Source organism: Oncorhynchus masou, chromosome 29, assembly GCF_036934945.1.
Source record: "Oncorhynchus masou masou isolate Uvic2021 chromosome 29, UVic_Omas_1.1, whole genome shotgun sequence".
Taxonomy (NCBI): Eukaryota; Metazoa; Chordata; class Actinopteri; order Salmoniformes; family Salmonidae; genus Oncorhynchus; species Oncorhynchus masou.
In genome coordinates this window covers 26,050,566-26,071,454 of record NC_088240.1, presented here as the reverse complement: position 1 = coordinate 26,071,454, position 20,889 = coordinate 26,050,566, and the positions used below count along the sequence as shown (strand labels likewise).

Genomic DNA, 20,889 nt, shown 5'->3' with positions numbered 1-20,889 from the left:
ATAAATAAAATATAGGTTGGAGTCATTGAAACTCATTTTTCAACCACTCCACAAACTTCTTGCTAACAAACTATAGTTTTGGCACGTCGGTTAGGACATCTATTTTGTGCATGACACAAGTCATTTTTGTCCAACAATTGTTTACAAACAGATTATTCACTTAAATTCACTGTATCACAATAACAAATTATGTGGATATATTGAAGCAACATCTCAAGACATCAGTCAGGAAGTTAAAGCTTGGTCGCAAATGGGTCTTTTAAATGGACAATGACCCCAAGCATACTTCCAAAGTTGTGGCAAAATGGCTTAGGGACAATAAAGTCAAGTTATTAGAGTGGCCATCACAAAGCTCTGACCTCAAGCCTATAGAAAATTAGTGGGCAGAACAGAAAAAGCGTGTGCAAGCAAGGAGGCCTACAAACCTGACTCAGTTACACCAGCTCTGTCAGGAGGAACGGGACAAAATTCACCCAACTTATTGTGGGAAGCTTGTGGAAGGCTACCTGAAACATTTGACCCAAGTTAAACAATTTAAAGGCAATGCTACCAAATACTAATTGAGTGTATGTAAACTTCTGACCCACTGGGAATGTGATGAAAGAAATAAAAGCTGAAATAAATCATTCTCTCTACTATTATTCTGACATTTCACATTCTTAAAATAAAGTGGTGATCCTTACTGACCTAATTGACTCACGTTTTAATGACTCCAACCAAAGTGTATGTAAACTTCTGACTTCATCTGTACATATGACATTTGAAATGTCTTTATTCTTTTTGAACAAGCCCTATGGGCCCTGGACAAAAGTAATCTACTTTATATGGCATAGGATGCCATTGGGGATAAACCCTGTGTCTTGTTTCATCGCTTTGAGGAAACCTTTCCTCAATTACTTTTCACAGTGGGACCCCTCTATCAGAGTGGGCTCTCTGCCACCCCAATATCATTAATCTCCCATTATAATACCTTAATCAAGGCCAGCAGAGGGAAACAACATGGCAATACAGGAAGTAATTACCACTTCCCTATGAGGGGAGAACAGACCACAACAGACTGGCCACACAGTTGGTCACCTCGGCATCAAGAACCAAATCTCCTGTGTTCTGGACAGTTCGTAGATTCAAATGTTTTGTCTGTCATGGGATACTACATAATAGGCCTTGTTTGGTTGTGTCCACCTGTACTATTTGGTCTTCAACACTTTTCCCATGGGATACTACAGAAGCCCTGTTTATACCTGCTGCTAACATGTGTCCTTCGTCCTCATCTTGTGCTGATCTTTCCCATTTACACTTATACGATCTGATCACAAACAGTTCATAATGCATCTTTTAATCATCTACACCAGTCTAAAAATATGGGCACGATCAGAATGTGGACAAGATCAGGAAAAAAGTTGCATGTTAGAACCAGGTATAAACAAGGCTAGACTACCACAGTCTGGCCACACAGTAGGACACACGGTGGTTGTCTAAACTAAAAATATCCTCCTGCGCTGTCGGGTACAACAGAGCTCAAACAGTCTGGTCACACAGAAGGCTATGTAATGTCCAGTGGAGGCTCCTCAGAGGAGGAAGGGGAGGACCATCCTCCTCAGTGAAATTTCATAAAAATAAAAAGAGTAAAAATGTTATCGTTTTTAGATAAAACTATATTAAATATATTATGTCATCAAATAATTGATTAAATAACACTGTTTTGCAATTAAGGTCTACAGTAACTTCAACAGCACTGTATGGGGTAGCACCATTGTGCAGCCAGAGGACATCTAGCGTCTGTCCTCCTCTGGCTATATTGACTTCAATACAAAACCTAGGAGGCTCGTAGGCCTCACCCCCTTCCATAGACATACATGGTAATTATGTCCACCCCCGGAGGATATCCTCCAACCAATCAAAGCTTTTGCAGTATGAACTGACATGGTGTCCATCCAATCATATAATTAGGATCAGAGAATTAACCTATTGAGTGGTATTGGGATTGTGCCACAGATTAAGTGAAAAGTGATAGTTGAGCATTTTTGGGATATTATTCAATTAAAAAAAAAATCAAATTACAGGAGGCTGAGGAGGTATATTATAAATAGTTTTCTTGGTTTTAGAACTTTATTTTCGCGTCCATTTAGTGCAATTTATAAAAATGTTCCTTGCTATCTCCAGTAGCTAGATAGCTACCAGCGCGAGTGTTCAGTTTTCTGCGGCAGAATGGTAGAATGGCCAATGCTGCCCTAAAATATTGTGGACTTTTTGTTGAAGAACCCCTTACATTCTCTGGGGTACACAGAAAAGGTGAGAATTAAAAGTGAGGGTCGACCTTTGCCTGAGATCAGTTTCATGAAGAAGGATGAAAGTTGAGGGTGTTCAATAACAACTGGTATCAAAAGTATAGCTGGTTAACAGGGAGCCTTTCATCAAGCCGCCTGTATTGCTGGCCTTGCCTTCGTTTTTGGGCATGCAATCATTTGCTTTTAGAGGACACAAGGACATGGTTGAAAAGCATTAAGTATTTATGGCAATTTAGCTAGCTAGCTTGCACTTGCTAGCTAATTTTCCCTATTTAGCTAGCTTGCTGTTGCTAGCTAATTTGTCCTGGGATATAAATATTGAGTTGTTATTTTACATGAAATGTATAAGGTCCTCTACTCCGACAATTAATCCACACATAAAATGGTCAACCGAATCGTTTCTAGTCATCTCTCCTCCATCCAGGCCTTTTCTTCTCTTGACTTTATATTGCGATTGGCAACTTTCATAAATTGGGTGCATTATCGCCACTGACCTCGTTCGTCTTTCAGTCACCCACGTGGGTATAACCAATGAGGAGATTGGCACTTGGGTATCTGCTTCTATAAACCAATGAGGAGATGGGAGAGGCAGGACTTGCAGCGCGATCTGCATCACAAAAAGACCTGACTTCTATTTTAGCCCTTGGCAACGCAGATGCTCGTTGGCACCTGTGAGCAATGTGGGTGTAACAATTGAATAATATAGATTTCTAAATGTATTTTTAGCATGCGACGCGAGCGGTGTAGTCAGCCTATTAGGCTTTGCACTTTCCTCCGCTGGTTATTTATTTAGCAAAGATGATAACACATAATCACTCCTGAGAGACACAAGCAAAATCTCATGATATAAATGTTGCATCAGCCTAGGCTACACCTAAACATTAGAGATCTGACATACTGTATGGGATGAAAACGAGACTATTTTTCAGTCTGATCAACTGTAGGCTACTAATAAGAGCAGCTGCATACAGCCTATGCGCCCTGTCCATCTGGTCAGGGTAAACTAATTGGTAACTTTATGTATTTGTAGTGCATTTGTGTGTCAGGAGAAAATGTGATCAAATTTAGTTCATATTCAACATTGGGCTGGCTTGGCTGCCTATACGTTTTTAATCCATAATGATTAACTGGAATGAATGAATCAACTTAATAGTGATGACTGATGTGAGTAAATGTTTTGTAAGCCCTACAGTTGCATAAGCCTGCATGATGCAAACATGCATAAAGCAAGCTCAGCCCTGTGAGTTATATTGTCTATCAGTTGTTGTCTATGTGTCTGGGTAGAGGAAATCCCCCTCCTAATCTAGTCTAAATATAATTTATATGAACAAATATAAGGTAGCTGCAGTTTGATAGGGTTTTCATCCCCCCAGGGCGAGGAGTTTTATCAGGAGTTATTAAAAATCATGTGACCTGATTAGTAAAACCGGTTCCATCAAAGCCCATATATAACCTTTTAACAACGGATTAAACACTGGCATACCTTATAGGGTCCAGAATGTTCCTAGTTAGTTAACATATTAAGGAAAAACTCCAGGCCCCAGGGGGTAAAAATTGCCCCACCGCTCTGGGACCTATGGTGACACCAGTCTGCTTGCAGTTGTCAGTTATCGTCAGGTATGTGGATGATCAGGCCGTTATTCAGTAACGTTTCTTGGGCTACTTTGATGTTTCAAGTGGGCGAGATGCGCAGTCTGTGGTTGACTTTATGCATTTTGAGATGCCGGAGTTTAAGTTCATCGAGAAACTTGTTGTCCAAACCTACGATGGAGCAGCTGTAATGGAATGTATCTGCTATTGTTGTATTTACCGCCAAGTCCCCTCCTGTTCCCTGATTAAGAGGGGATGACCACTCCACTCCATGACCTTTGTCAACTTTCTCCTGACATGAACTGAAGCCCGGTCTCATGTGCCCACTCATCCACTGGCACATTGACTGTTTCCCCTCCAAGCACTGAGTACCGCTATAAATGTTCTCTCATTCCTGTATGTGGAGTCGATCACATACACAATCACATTATTACACATCAATGAATTGACTCCTTGCTTGGACTAACTCATTCTTAGCTCTTTTGTCTAATTGTGTAGAGTGTTGTGTTATTGTTTTTTTTGTCTAGCCAGTCAAATCCTGCCCTGCACTGGTCAAGCCTCTGAACACCTCAACTCATGCCTCATTACCTCATTCAATCACTGCTGTGATCCCTTTCCCACACACAGTGTAAGTAGCCCTCTCATTCCCATTCCCCATAATATTCTACCATAAATGCATTTATTAAATGCTTTAGGTTAAAATAATTAGTCTTTGACGAGTTTTGAAACACACTTTGTCATCTCTGTTCGTTACACGCCTATACAGTTGGTCTCCCATCCTCCTCAATTTTTCAAGTCACCAGCCTCTACTGATTCGGTTGTATCTAAACTAAAACTACCCATCTGTACTGTCAGGCACAACAGAGTATGGGCTATTATAGATTACAACAGTCTCTCTATAATAGCCCATACTGTGGTCTACCTTGTAAAAAATATATTCACCTTTCCAGTACTAGTCTGGTCTGCACTACAAAACAACTTCGAACCATTTTGTACACAATGCGTCATCAGCTGTGTTCAAACCGCTTTCAGGATTGGCCATTGATTGATTGATTGGAAGGGGAATACAGACTTGTAAGAAGATTGGAGGCACAACTATTATACTACAGCAGCCATTGAAACAAGTAATGGGCAGTCAACAGCTTGTAAACAAATATGTTCTCTTAGCTTGACCCAAAGAATATACACTACACTACACTACATAACAGCACATTATTTATTATTCAAAATCTCAGATATTTATATACAGTATGTCTGTGACTTAATTAGGCAGAAGATATGCCTTCACTTATGTTTAAAGGGATAGTTCACCCAAATGACAAAATGACACATTGGTTTCCTTACCATGTAAGCAGTCTATGGTATGACAGCAATCCATGCTAATGTTTTAGCATTTGTGGCACAAATCCCATTCAAGTTATGGTATTGATATTACCATTTTTCGCGCATCATGTTAATATCATCCGAAAGTGTCTAAAATTAACTGTGAAGCTCAACAAAGTAACTTATATTTGTTGAGCTTCACATTAAATTTGAGATAGTTTCGGATGATGTGGACATGATGCGCAAAAAATGCTAATACTGGTACCATGACTTGAATGGGATGTGTCAGGGAAACTAAACCAAATAATGGATTGCTGTCGTACCATAGACTGCTTACATGGTAAGGAAACCAATGTGTTATTTTGTAATTTGGATGAACTATCCCTTTAAGTAAGAAGTCTCTTTCATGGGTTTGATCCTGTTTTAATGTAATATTTCATCTGAATGCTTTTTACTACTACTCTATACTGTATGAATAATTTTATCTGAACTTTCTCCTGAATGTATTAGTACATTTTTCTATAAGAAAAAGATACAAAATAAACAATGACGTACTGTACATAGTCACACGTTATCACACTGTCTCTCTTCCAGAGGGTGTCTTGTTCTGTACTTACATCTGAGTTGAAGCGTAGTTGACAGATGTTACAGGAAATCACTTGTTTTTTCTTCAGAGGGATGGGGACCCCAAATGTGTGGTTTATTACAGCTTTCTGCACGGGATCCATCTGGAAGACAAGAAGACAGGAGTGCAACTGTTAAGTGTCGAACTGACACTGGAGAGATAGAGAGTGAGAGACGGGAGAGAGAGAGTGAGAGACGGGAGAGAGAGAGAGAGAGAGAGAGAGAGAGAGAGATAGAGAGCTCTCTTCCATCTAACTAACACATTAGCTGGCTTCCACAGACTAGCAGCACCCCAAGATCAGTGGAGAGTGAACACCTTGAAAGAGGGCAGATGGTAGCCTGGTAGTGTTCACTACCCAGTGACGCTTATCTACAGAGAAAGGTGTTAAAGACATACAGTGCCTTCGAAAATTATTCAGACCCCTTGACTTTTTCCACATTTTGTTACATTACAGCCTTATTCTAAAATTGATAAAATAAAAACAACTCCTCAGCAATCTACACACAATACCCACAATAACAAAAAATATTTGTATTTTTTTTAGCAAATGTATTAAAAATACATAAGTATTCAGAACTTTTGCTATGAGACTAGAAATTGACCTCAGGTGCATCTTGTTTCCATCCTTGAGATGTTTCCACAACTTTAACTTTATTACCTGTGGTAAATCAATTGATTGGACATGATTTGGAAAGGTGCACACCAGTCTATATAAGGTCCCACAGTTGACAGTGCATGTCAGAGCAAAAACCCAACCATGAGATCGAAGAAGCTCTGAGACAGGATTGTGTCGAGGCACAGATCTGGGGAAGGGTACTAACAAATTTCTGCTGCATTGAAGGTCCCCAAGAACACAGTGGCCTCCATCATTCTTAAATGGAAGAAGTTTGGAAACACCAAGACTCTTCCTAGAGCTGGCTGCCCGGCCAGACTGAGCAATCGTGGGAGAAGCGCCATGGTCAGGGAGGACTGAAATGGTCCTCCCACACAGACAGTGTGGTGAAGAAGGTGCAACAGCGCCTACTCAACCTCAGGAGGCTGAATACATTTGGCTTGTCACCTAAAACCCTCACAAACTTTTACAGGTGCACAATTGAGAGCATCCTGTAAGGCTGTATCACCGCCTGGTACGGCAGGACACCTACAGCACCTGATGTCACAGGAAGGCCAAGAAGATCATCAAGAACAACAACCACCCAAGCCACTGCCTTTTCACCCCGCTACCACCCAGAAGGCGATGTCAGTACAGGTGCATCAAAGCTGGGACCGAGAGACTGAAAAACAGCTTCTATCTCAAGGCCATCAGACTGTTAAACAGTCTTCACTAACATAGAGAGGCTGCTGCCTACATACAGACTTGAAGTCATGGCCACTTTAATGAATGGATCACTTGTCATTTTAATAATGCCACTTTAATAATGTTTCCATGTCTTGCATTACTCATGTCATATGTACAGTATATAATGTACTGTATTTTATACCATCAATTGCATCTTGCCTATGCTGCTCTGTCATTTCTCATCCATATACTTATGTATATATTCTTATTCCATTCCTTTACTTAGATTTCTGTGTATTAGGTAGTTGTTGTGGAATTGTTAGATTACATGTTAGATATTGCTGCACTGTCAGAACTAGAAGCACAAGCATTTCGCAACACTCGCAATAACTTCTGCTAACAATGTGTATGTGACCAAAAACATTTTATTTTATTTTATTTGACCAAGAACCTGATGGTCACTCTGGCAGAGCTCTAGAGTTCCTCTGTGGAGATGGGAGAAACTTCCAGAAGGACAACCATCTCTGCAGCACTCCACCAATCAGGCCTTTATGGTAGAGTGGCCAGATGGAAATCCACTCCTCAGTAACAGGCACATGACAGCCCACTTGGAGTTTGCTTTAGTTGGCATCTAAAGGACTCTCAGACCATGAGAAACAAGATTCGCTGGTCTGATGAAACCAAGATTGAACTCTTTGGCCTGAACGCCAAGCGTCACATCTGGAGGAAACCTGACACCATCCCTACGGTGAAGCATGGTGGTGGCAGCATCGTGCTGTGTGGATGCTCAGGACCTCAGACTGAGGCGAAGGTTCACCTTCAACAGGACAACATCCCTAAGCACACAGTCAAGACAACGCAAGAGTGGCTTCGGGACAAATCTGAATGTTCTTGAGTGGCCCAGCCAGAGCCCGGACTTGAACGTAATGTGCAAATATGCAAACATTTCTAAAAACCTGTTTTTGCTTCGTCATTATCGGGTATTGTGTGTAGCTTGATGAGGGGGAAAAAATATTTGTGGAAAAAGTCAAGGGGTCTGAATATTTTCCAAATGCATTGTATTTGATGCTCTCTCTCCTACCTCTTGCTAGCTCACATAGAATATTCTGAAATCTGGATTACACAGAAGAGAGAACAGATCCAAAACTTTCGAGATGCAAGTCGTTCTTGGCCAGAGAGTCAGTTATTCTACCATTCTATCTATGCCATTGGTTATTCTATCCAATTAAGAGACATGAAAAGAAATGAGTCAGGCAGGGGCTAAATCCATTATATAGTTGAAGAAACAAAAAGAAGAAGTTCCTGGAGTTCATGAGGGATTTCCAGTTTGTAGAGAGAGAGAGAGAGAGAGAGTGCGTGTGGCATGTGGGGTCTGAGCAATATGCACCCTGTTCTCTCTCCAGGGTCATAAATACACCTGCTTTTGATTCTTCTGAGTAGATCAAAGCTAATTGTTTGCCTGCTGTTTGTATGCCTGCTTGTATACCTTCCAGCTGTGCATTTTGTATGCATTCGCATATGCCTATATGAGCCCAAGCCCGATTAAAAATGTTCAAAAGTATAATAATAATGATTGTGGCATTATTCAATATATAGCCTAATAGCCTACCCACATTGGTCAGAAAAAAAAACATTTTTTATTTTTTATTTGAGATGTCTTTGGTACATAATTGGTTTAGTCTATACTCCAAAATTAAACAAATTCAAGTAGTCGCCTTTCAATCAATCAAATGTATTAACATCAGCCAATGTCACAAAGTGCTGTATAGAAAGCCAGCCTAAAACCCCAAACAGCAAGCAATGCAGAATCCTTTGAGTGTGGACTGCAATATTATGCATACTGGATGGACTGGGATTGGTTACCTTATGCTATGCTTTCTATCCATGAGTCTGGGAGAGAACATATAGGCCTAGGCGATGCTGTTGGTTCATTGATTGTGCAGGTCACCTTACGGATTTAGCCTACAATTATAGTGAATTTGTATTTGATTTTGAATAGCCAAGTAATAGGGAATTCTTATATCAATCTCCTCTCTCCCATTCATTACTTTCTCGAGCACGCAAAGATAGGGGCCAGTTTAATAAAATATGTTTGGTTGTGATTTTTTTGTTGTATTGATGTTCCCAAACATATTTCACTTGGTTTCCCAAAGTAAGCACTGGGTAGCTGCAGGAACAGGGTTGGAGAGCACCCGCCATACAGAGTTGGGTGGAATATCACCTGTCGCACAGCGAGAGGCTGCATGCTCCTCAAACAGTGGTTGATGCGTGAAGTGAAGTGTTCTTATAAGCCCAGACATTTCTACAGTATATGCAAAGAGGAGGATCCCAGCTCTTACTATATTTATTGCTCAGCTGCTCAGGTATAAAACCGGTGTAGCCTAACAGGCATGATTTAAACTGCAGGAAAGTGGCAGGAAAGTGGTAGTTTATTTAACTAGGCAAGTCAGTTAAAGAACAAATTCTTATTTTCAATGATGACCTAGGAACAGTGGGTTAACTGCCTGTTCAGGGGCAGAACAATAGATTTGTACCTTGTCAGCTCAGGGATTTGAACCTGTAACACTTACAGTTACGAGTCCAACGCTCTAACCACTTGGCTACCCTGCCACCCCAGGGTGTCAATAGCCTATAGTCACATCATATATGTTTTAATTGTGGATAATTCACAACTAAATGAGTCATATAACTCTAAATCTAGTGTATAGGACATGTTTCAAATTTTCACTTTTACGCTCAACACAGCCACTTCATATGCGCACTCGCTCCTGAAAAATATTATTTGTATTTTATTCAGCTAAGTTCAATTATAGAATTCTTACAAGAAAACTATATAATTATAATATAAAATAATGGCACAGACTTATAAGCAAATCCTGTCTGCTAAATTAACTAGCCTACAGACCGCTGCTCCCAAGTGGCTAGCACTAAGTGGCTAGCACGAGGTGCTCGTCTTAGTGCTAGAGGCGTCACTACAGACACCCTGGTTTGAATCCACGGGCCATGATTGGGAGTCCCATAGGGCGGCGCTCAATTGGCCCAGCGTCATCTGGGTTTGGCCGGTGTAGGATGTTATTGTAAATAAGAATTTGTTCTTAACTGACTTGCCTGGTTTAATTGTTTTAATGTATAGCCTATGGCATGGTATACAGCCAGATAACATACAGTACAATACAGGCCGACTCATATTCGGTTCATCTGAAATACATTTTCTTCATATCATATTGTTTCTTTAGACATGCCTAAAATAAATTATGGATTTATTGTGATGGTGTATGGATGTATTATACTTTTTCAAATGTACTGTAGATGTTCCAAAGGCACACATCTGTGGCTTGTATGCGTGGAGGCCTGGAGATGCTAAACATGTTTGTGTTAATTAACGGTCAATTACAATGAGACCGGTAGTAATTTGCATGACAATAACTGTCTGACAAATTTCATGACCGCCACTGTACTCACACCACAACACCATACCACATTACAACAACACAACCCTAGAAAAGTGACTTTATCTATCATCCAGTGACTGATCATTACATTCCAGTGATAAGCAGGCAGAGAGAGCTGCAGGGGTAAGGGCAGGCAGGCAAGGCCAGAGCCAGGCTGTTCAGATGGCTGTCACTGTCCAAGGAATTTCAATTACACCTTGTTGTTATCCCTTGTTCACCACATCAACGCAAATAAAAGGAAATCACTTCTCGTAAACAAATAGTTAACTAATAAACCTCACAACCATAGCTGCGGGAAAAATCGGAATCTTTTTTTTACAATTAATAAACAAACAAAAAAGCAGACCAATAAAGCACAGGCAATAAAAACACTGCATCAGCGCCACAACCAAACATCTTCCTCCAGCACGCAACCCCTCTCACTCTATCACAATACAGGTTCAATACAGCAGGTAAAGCACTATGGTGTAGAGTAGATACAGTATGCTATCATAAATAATAATCAATTCAGCATGTCGATAAGGCACTCAGTGTGCCAGTGTCACAGGCCTGACTAACTAAGACTGAGGGTCAGACTTAGTGTGGGAAAGAAAATGCACCAATTCATTGTGGTTGACGTGTCTCTTACCAAGTGCACCTTCTCTGATGAAAGTAATCACAGACTGAAAGCTTAGCAAATTAAAACAAAGAAATTGCATCTGATGAAATGTGCAGAAACTTTCCCCACTTGCCAGTTTTTCTTTCAGTAGCCTAAATATTGTGTTTCATGGATTCTATAATGAAAGCAGCTGCAGAGGTAAACGAAGACATCGATTCACCATCTGTAGGTTTTGTATTCCTGAAAACACTGAGTTTCTGCCACCTGCAGAGCGGTTTGTTCTCAGCAGGTTTATTGATTCAGAACACACAGTAGTACTGTACTACAGAACAGAACAGTGATGCTGCAACAATGAAGAAACCACCCTGGATATGTTCCAACACCATACTCCCTCCTCAATAAAAGGTTTACGATATGAAAATAAATCTCTTTTAACAACACAACCCTAAAGGCTGCTGGAAGCAAAACATTTATTTTATACTAAATGTTTAATTTTTTGGGAAACATTGAGAGAGATCTGTCCACCACTGTTAAACCTCCATTCTTTATATTACTATTATGCCTTGGAATGGCTTGGAATGTCCTGTAGGAGGTATGTATGCTACACCTGTCCTGTCAACTCCTTATGGTCATTGCCATGTTTAATGAGTTGGCAAGATAGTACAAACAGTTCTGGGATCAGTCTAATGCATGCAGCACTTGATACAGTTCCTGTATTTAAACAATGTTACAGAATTAGAATTGAACCTGTTTATCCCAATGGTGCTAATAACAGCCTGTCTGGATTGGGTTATAGAGCACATTTGATGTTTGTGTTCGCACATGTGTGGGTTCGTGTCTGCGTGTATTTTTGTGTGGAGCCTCACTGTTCTTCACGCTGAGTTGATGGGTACAGACTAATTATAAATAGACACCCGCTCGGTGACATGACCAAAATAAACATGATTCTGCTTAACAAATTGCACCCTATTCCATTGACAGTGCACTACTTTTGACCAGAACACCATAGGGCTCTGGTCAAAAGTAGTGCACTACATGGGGAATTGGGTGCCATTTGGGACGAAACCTTAGAGTGTGAATGCCTGGACAGGAAAAGCCTTTAGATTCTGTGCTGTAGTAGCCTGGTCCCAGATCTGTTTGTACTGTCTCACCAATGCCTATGTCATTGTGCTTGGTGTGACAATGACCATAGGAGTTGGCAAGACAGCACAAACAGATCTGGGACCAGGCAATTACTGTAGCCCTTTCAAGAGGGAACCTCGGGTGTAGTAATCATACTTCTGAAAGGCAGAATACGGAAAAGATCCGCAGTGAGACTATAGCTCAAATTCTAATGTCATAGTCAGGCTTTGGAGCATATTGTTGTTTTGTTGTCACTGTGGTTTTCTAGTGTCTTCCCATTGTTTCCAACCAGACAATACCTCAGCAGAACACTCAATAAACAAAACACATTCTAAATACTTGTGTTTCTGTTCTGTTCTGTCACTTTTATCGTATATTATTCATTACACTGGGAAATATTGAAAAGCTTTTTTCATCTACCCTGAGAGCTCATGCTTGTCAAATCACTTTTGTTTACACAGAATAGGCTACCGCCAACAGCACGTGTACTGTAAATATCCGAATAGCTGTCTGTAAAATGGAACAGAACTTGGCTACAGTAAAGCTAATGGCAAACAGGAGGATGAAAGATGGTAGCGTCCTAAATGGCATGACATTGCCTATATAGTGCACTTCTTTTGACCAGAGCATTGTGGGCCCTGGTTAAAAAGTTGTGCACTTTATAGGGAACAAGATGCCAGATGGGACACCATCAGTGTGTTATATTTTGCAATTCGTTTTTTCTTCGAAATGTCTTGAAAAATAAATGTCCCTGGAATAACTTGTGGAAAATATTTAATGTTGGTGTCATCATTATAGTCACACTGTATAATCAACATCACTCCCACCAACATGAACTCATCAACTCAGTGCACTACCGCTTAATAGTCAATGACAGCAGTAGAGCCATTATGTCAGGTTTAGATGGGTCTGTCTCAGCAAGTGGAAACACACTGGACTGTGCTGAGATAAACTGGAGCAAGACCTGGGTTCAAATACTATTAAAAATATTTCAAATACTATTGTGTGTTTGCTCTAGCCTTGTCTGGTGGACAGGGTTGGGATGTTTCATATGTTTCTGTTGGTTCTATGCAATCAGCCAGCCTCAATCAATCACAGATAGAGTATTTTAAATGATTTCGAGTAGTGTTCAAATCCAGGTCTGAGCTGAAGACCAGCGCTGTGAGGCAGAGTGTTCCTGACAGTTTGCCGTGACCACAGGCGAAGATCTCACTAACTTTGCTAAAGAGTGTTGTCACATCGGTCCATGGCAGGTCTGGGAACACAGGCATTAGCTGGCGAGTCCTCTTGCCTGCCTCTCAGTCCCTCTCATCAGAACAGTGTTCTGTCTGACTCTGCAGGTTGGAGAAGACATATAAATAGAATGGAAATAGGGTTCAAAAAGGGTTCTTTGGCTGTCCCCATAGGAGAACCCTTTTTGGTTTCAGGTAGAACTCTTTTTGGTTCCATGTAGAACCCTCTGGGGAAAGGGTTCAGCTGAAGAACCCTTTTAGGTTCTAAATAGCACTTTTTTTTCTCTAACTCTCTCAGTCGATTTTTCATGATATGTCATATTTCTACCTGCCACATCAACTGTCAAAGTGAGATGTATTTTTGGCAAAATAAAAGAAAGAATCGATTTTTGTTTCCTCTTTAATTTTTGGAGGAGTGAAATCAATGCCTTGACGGTGAACTGCAGTGCTTTCTCTCTCTCTCTCTTTCCTTCTTTCTCTCTCTCTCTCTTTCCTTCTTTCTCTCTCTCTCTCTTTCCTTCTTTCTCTCTCATTCTGTCTCACTCACACTTCTGTTGTGCATTTGCCGTTAAGATTCTTAGGATTCAAACAAGAACACTGAAATCTAAGATCAATAAACTACAAGTACACAAGATGAAAGGACAAGCATCAAGGGGGTGCACCAATCTGCCTCATACTACAGAAACAGGAGATGGTCTCCTGTCCTATGGGACATTCTGGGTCGGGCAAGCATTACTTACAAGAAATGAAAGCAGCGATTTCTTACCGTGTTAAAATTAGGGAAGAGTCCCACAGCAGAGGACGTGTCCACTTGGTGGAAGGGCATAAAGGGTTTCATATCCAGAGTGGACTGCATCATCAGAGACGGCGTCCGCACCAGCGCAGGCAGCGTGTTGCTATGGCATGAACTTCCTGTGGAGATGGAGAGATAGCGAGAGAAAGAGAAGGAAATGGAGAGAGATAAGACAGAGAGATGAAGAGGGAGATAGATGGAGAGAAACATGGAGAGTGAGAGGAGAGAGAGAGGGACAGAGAAATGGAAAGAGAGGGAGAGAGAAAGAGGGAGATGGAGAGAGAGAAAATGGAGAGAGAGAGAGATGGAGACAGAGAGTTGAATAGGGAGATAGATGTAGAGAAACATGGAGAGAGAGAGGAGAGAGACAGGGAAAGAGAAATGGAAAGAGAGGGAGAGAGAAAGAGTGTGGGTAAAGGGAAAAACGGAGAGAAAGAAACGTTAACACATTTGAGGGTGGTGGGATGCAGGGTTTCTATACATGACATATATAAGAAGCTAACATGCAGAGAAAAGAGCAGCACACACTGCGGCTGTGGGGAGCGCTGTGGCAGAGAATGGTGGAAAGTAACTCATCATGTCTTAAATGAAGCATAACCAACATCTCCACTGTCTCATAGGCAAGGCTAAGAGGTGGTGTGAATGTGACAAGAATATGAGCACCTATTTGAAGTTGGTGTGTGTGTGTATGGACATGGTATGGTGTGATGTGAGTCACCCTGCAGGTAGGCTGGAGGAATGGGGTAGTATGTTGGTGTAAAGGGATGGATCTAGGAGAATAATTATGAGTCTGGGACTGGGGAGATGATCTGGGGCATAGGATGGGAATGGAAATAGGGCTAGAGCAGCGAGCTGGAGCTGGGGCTTGCTTGGGATGGGGCTGGCTGGGGAAAGAGGTTGGGGCTGAGAGCACGGCTCTGTGAACTGCCTAATGCCTGTCTGCATTATCCTGGGCTCTGTGTCTGTGAACTGCCCAATGCCTGCCTGCATTATCCTGGGCTCTGTGAACTGCCTAATGCCTGCCTGCATTATCCTGGGCTCTGTGAACTGCCTAATGCCTGTCTGCATTATCCTGGGCTCTGTGAACTGCCTAATGCCTGCCTGCATTATCCTGGGCTCTGTGAACTGCCTAATGCCTGCCTGCATTATCCTGGGTTCTGTGAGAGAGGATGTTGCAGATGTACACCTGCAGGGGGTTTATTCAGAATTTACAACATCATTCCCTACTAAACTCTGCTGCTTACCTGATAAATCACACAGCATGCTAGTTATATCCTGCTCCCTCACAGAACTCAAAGTTAACCTCACAATGAACATAGAATATAACCTATAATAACCTAGATTATTCTCCCGTAAAGGGGTATATAAGCTTTTATCATTACGGCTTTCTGTCTGCCACTTATAATAATAGTATTATATACACACTGATACCCTCATCTGTAATCCTGTCCAGACCATAAACAGATCATACCTGATACAAGGCAGTTCATTGGTAACATAGTTATATCTGCATATATCTACTTTATATATGTCAAAATGAAATAAATGTTATTGCTGGTTTACTTCAGACTTTCATACTGTATATATTATACTATATAAAAGCTTAATGGCCAAAGAAAGTCTATGGATCCCAGACCAAAATAAAGAATTATCTTAACTACAGTAGATAATCCACACAGAATTCAAAGTGCTCTTCTCTCCATCTTCACTGCATATTATGCATGTTTGTTGGTGTGTGTGTGTGTGTTTGTGTGTATGTGTACAGGAGCTCATCTCAGGAGAGATTTAATAGCAGGAGAGAGGATGAGTAACAATATTTAATTCACGGAAACCCACAAGCAGACATCTGAGTGCTGACACACACACACACGCAAGCACGCACGCACACACGCACACACACACAAGCACTCATTCACACACACACACACACACACACACACACACACACACACACACACACACACACACACACACACACACACACACACACACACACACACACACACACACAAACACACACACACACACACACACACACACACACACACACACACACACACACACACACACACACACACACACACACACACACACACACACACCAACAAATAGGTGCTAATATTATTGTCAGATATTCAAAAGGAACAACTTTTTCAAAAAGGAGAACAAAATCAAGCTATTGCTTCAAATCTCCCTTCATTCTCCTGAGTGGCACAGTGGCACTGTATCTAAGGCACTGTATCTCAGTGCAAGAGGTGTCACTACAGTCCCTGGTTCAAATCCAGGCTGTATCACATCCAGCCATGATTGGAAGTCCCATAGGGCGGCGCACAATTGGCCCAGCGTCGTCCGGGTTTGGCTGGGGTGGGGCGCCGTTGTAAATAAGAATTTGTTCTTAACTGACTTGCCTAGTTAAATAAAGGTTAAATAAAAAACTAAAAAATACTTAATCATACTGTGTACAACGCCAAGAGAGTATAACATGTCTATCTACGACATCTGTGTTAGTGGCTGACACAGCAGGGAAACTCTTCCAGCTAATTTCATAGAAATTAGATCATCCATCAAGAGACATTGTGATTTAATAAAGCTATGCAGGAGATCACTGTGATAAAACTAATGTTTAACATGGAGATAAAGATCTACTGAGGGTCTTGACTTTATATTGTACAGTATATAGAGATGTAATGTAATACAGCAATATATACTGGAAAAGAGATGTCTTGTGATCATGTTGTCAAGAAGACAGATGGTTAGAACCTCTTTGTGTAGATATTTCCAGTGATATTTCCAGTGTTGACAGGAGTGAAATTGTTTGGAATTTAGTTTGTAATTCGATTTGTATGTGTCTGCTGTCAATGTGTCGGCTGCCAATTCATTATAACTGCATGAGCACGAGAACAGACGTCTTACATTGGCAACCGACCCCCAACATTATGAAAGAAAAAATGTATAATATCATGTGTGATCATATCATCCCAAGACCAAGAAACCAATAAACATTAGCATCAGACAATCAGTAACTCATGCTTTGCTCATGTGATGTAAAAGTAAATCATCTCAAACATTTTGCCCAGACTGGCTTGTCCAACTTCATGCCATAGGCTTCTCATTGTCAAAATGAAACCTCTTCAATACGGCCTTCTACGCTATGGCACACACACTTGTTATGTCCTTAAATCACTGATGTCCACACATTCTGTAGTTTACTTCACTTGAATTCAACACCACAACACATTAAAAAGATTGGGTAGAATACTATGTCTGATGCCATGAAACAGTAAAGGATGAAATCCCTTTTCCCAGGAAGAAATTATATAAACGGTTGACTTTCAGTGTTAAAATTCATGGGTTTGTTTTATTACTATTTTTTATTATTTATTGCATCAGTCTGAACTTGTACAGATACCCATCTAAATGACTTAGCACAATGAAAATGTGTATCTTTGGAAGCGAAAACTGATTTTTTATCTGTGCTGATGACTCAAACATGGTTATTTTGTTAACCCATAATAAAGACTTTGATGAGAAACACATGCGAGACCTTTGAAACAGGCACCCCAGTTCATAGTAGTGATGTTTTTGGAGCTAACGTTTACAAAGCCGTACCAGCAACAACAAAGCAACAAAAGAACATGGCACTGTTCCAATAGCACTTGTTGATTTCTTTCTTATGAGAACAAACACAATTATGTCGTTATGAACATTTTATAGATCTGAAAACACAATGTAATAGATATACAGTGCCATCGAAATGTATTCAGACCACTTGACTTTTTCCACATTTGTTACGTTACAGCCTTATTCTAAAATTGATTAAATTGTTTTTCCTCCCTCAACAATCTACACACAGTACGCGTGATAAAAATAATCTTGAAGCGTTGATTCCGATTGGTTAAACCAGCGTTGGATGGTCCTTGTCACGGATACATCCTGTTTGAGTTTCTGCCTATAGGAGGGGAGAAACAAAATGGAATTGTGGTCAGATTTGCCGAACGGAGGGCAGAGGGCCTTGTATCCATCGCGTGTTACATCTGCTCCTGCCACGCACCTATACTTCTCATACTGGACCTCTCTCTCTCTCTCTCTCTCTGCATCTCTCTCTGCATCTCTCTCCCTCTCTCTCTCTCTCTCTCTCTCTGAGTGCAGACAGGTGTGCTGGAAGCAGAGCAGATCACCAGCTGCAACCTGTTCCATAATCAAGAACCCTACAAATACTCAGCTCTGCCACTTCCATGCTGCCAAATCGTAGCATCTACTCAGTCAGTCTGCATTTCTAGCTGTTTATTGCTGCATATATTTTGATATCCTGTTGTGCCTTTTTTCCCTAGCCCCACACTGCTTTTTCTCTCCGCTACAGTCCCGTCTGCTCTCTGGTACCTGTCTCCAGTCTCTTGTCTACTCAGTCCTGCTACCCTGCCCTGGATCCCCGCTCTACTTCTTCATTGGATTCCGCTCCAGACCAGCTTCTCCAGTTCCTAATCTCCTTTCCCTCAGCCTCAGTCCCTACTGCCCGCCCAAGATTCCCCTGGACTGCATCCCATCTCCTCTCCTGCTTTTTAATAAATACATTGGTTACCTATCCTTGTCTAATTGTCTGAGTCTGCATTTGGGTTCACCTACTCCGCCCCGCGTAATATAGTGGAAGTTAGAGTCCACTAATAATATGCATATCCTAGCTTCTGTACCTGAGTAGCGGGCAGTTTACTTTGGGCACACTTTTCATCCGTACGTGAAAATGCCGCCCCCTAGCCTCGAGAGGATAGTGTTCTTAGTTGTTGATATTTACTTTGAAACAGAGGCTTAATTTTGGGGGGTAAATCAGCAGCCTTTTCTCCACAGAAAAACAATGATGAGAGACTGCCACAAATAGCCAACAACTAAAATAATTACCGAGCAACTAGTGGTGAACACCAGTGACAGCCAGTGGTCTATATATACAGTATCAGTAAAAAGTTTGGACACACCTACTCATTCAAGGGTTTTTCTTTACTTTTTGCTATTTGTAGAATAATAGTGAAGACATCAAAACTATGAAATAACACATATCTAATCAAGTAGTAAACAAAAAAGTGTTAACAAATCAAAATATATTTGAGATTCTTCAAAGTAGCCACCCTTTGCCTTGATGACAGCTTTGCACACTCTTGGCATTCTCTCAACCAGCTTCACTTGGAATGCTTTTCCAACAGTCTTGAAGCAGTTCCCACATATGCTGAGCACTTGTTGGCTGCTTTTCCTTCACAATGCGGTCCAACTCATCCCAAACCATCTCAATTGGGTTGAGTTCGGGTGATTGTGGAGGTTAGGTCATCTGATGCAACACTCCATCACTCTCCTTCTTGGTCAAATAGCCCTTATACAGCCTGGAGGTGTGTGGGGTCATTGTCCTGTAGAAAAACAAACGTTAGTCCCACTATGCGCAAACTATATGGGATGGTGTATCACTGCAGAATGCTGTGGTAGCCATGCTGGTTAAGTGTGCCTTGAATTCTAAATAAATCACTGACTGTGTAACCAGCAAAGCACCATCATACCTCCTCCTCCATGCTTCACAGTGGGAACCACACATGCAGAGATCATCCGTTCACCTACTCAGCGTCTCACAAAGACTTGGCGGTTGGAACCCCAAATCTCACATTTGGACTCATCAGACCAAAGGACAGATTTCCACCGATCTAATGTCCATTGCTTGTGTTTCTTGACCCAAGCAAGTCTCTTGTTATTATTGGTGTCCTTTAATAGTGGTTTCTTTGCAGCAATTTGACCATGAAGGCCTGATTCACGAAGTCTCCTCTGAACAGTTGATATTGAGATGTGTCCGTTACTTGAACTCTGTGAAGCATTTATTAGGGCTGAAATCTGAGGTACAGTTAATTCTAATGAACTTATCCTGTGGAGCAGAGGTAACTCTGGGTCTTCCTTTCCTGTGGCGGTCGTCATGAGAGCCAGTTTCATCATAGCGCTTGATGGTTTTTGCGACTGCATTTGAAGAAACTTTCAAAGTTCTTGAAATTTTCCACATTGACTGACCTTCATGTCAGTTATCACTTATTCATATATATTTATGTACATATTCTTTATCCCCTTACACTGTGTATAAGACAGTAGTTGTTAGTTAGATTACTTGTTGGTTATTACTGCATTGTCGGAACTAGAAGCACAAGCATTTCGCTACACTCGCATTAACATCTGCTAACCAGGTGTATGTGACAAATAAAAATGTGATTTTGATTTGATTGATTTGATTTGATGTCTTAAAGTGATAGCTGTCGTTTCTCTTTGCTTATTTGAGCTGTTATCGCCATAATATGGACTTGGCTTTTTACCTAATAGGGATATCTTCTGTATACCACCCCTACCTTGTCACAACACAACTGATTGCATTACGCAATATGAAAGAAAGAAATTCCACAAATTATCTTTTAACAAGGCACACCTGTTAATTGAATGAAGCTGGTTGAGAGAATTCCAAGTGTGTGCAAAGCTGTCATCGAGGCAAGGGGTAGCTACTTTGAAGAATCTCAAATTTGAAATACATTTGTTTATTTGTCTAAAAGGATCGAACCGTTTTTCCCATTTACTTC

The 20,889-nt window shown here is 41.1% G+C and overlaps 1 protein-coding gene across 2 annotated transcripts in view; it reads right to left on the bottom strand.

Annotated features, from left to right (window-relative positions):
* The window catches only part of LOC135519266 (zinc finger protein 385B-like), a 180,483-nt gene that overhangs the window by 32,114 nt on the left and 127,480 nt on the right, over positions 1-20,889 (bottom strand). For both annotated transcript variants that reach the window (XM_064944401.1, XM_064944400.1), the window contains exons 3-4: positions 14,276-14,421; positions 5,819-5,929 (exon numbers count right to left, since the gene is read on the bottom strand). In XM_064944401.1, the coding sequence (XP_064800473.1) occupies positions 5,819-5,929; positions 14,276-14,421 (257 nt within the window). The remainder of the gene's footprint in view (positions 1-5,818; positions 5,930-14,275; positions 14,422-20,889) is intronic.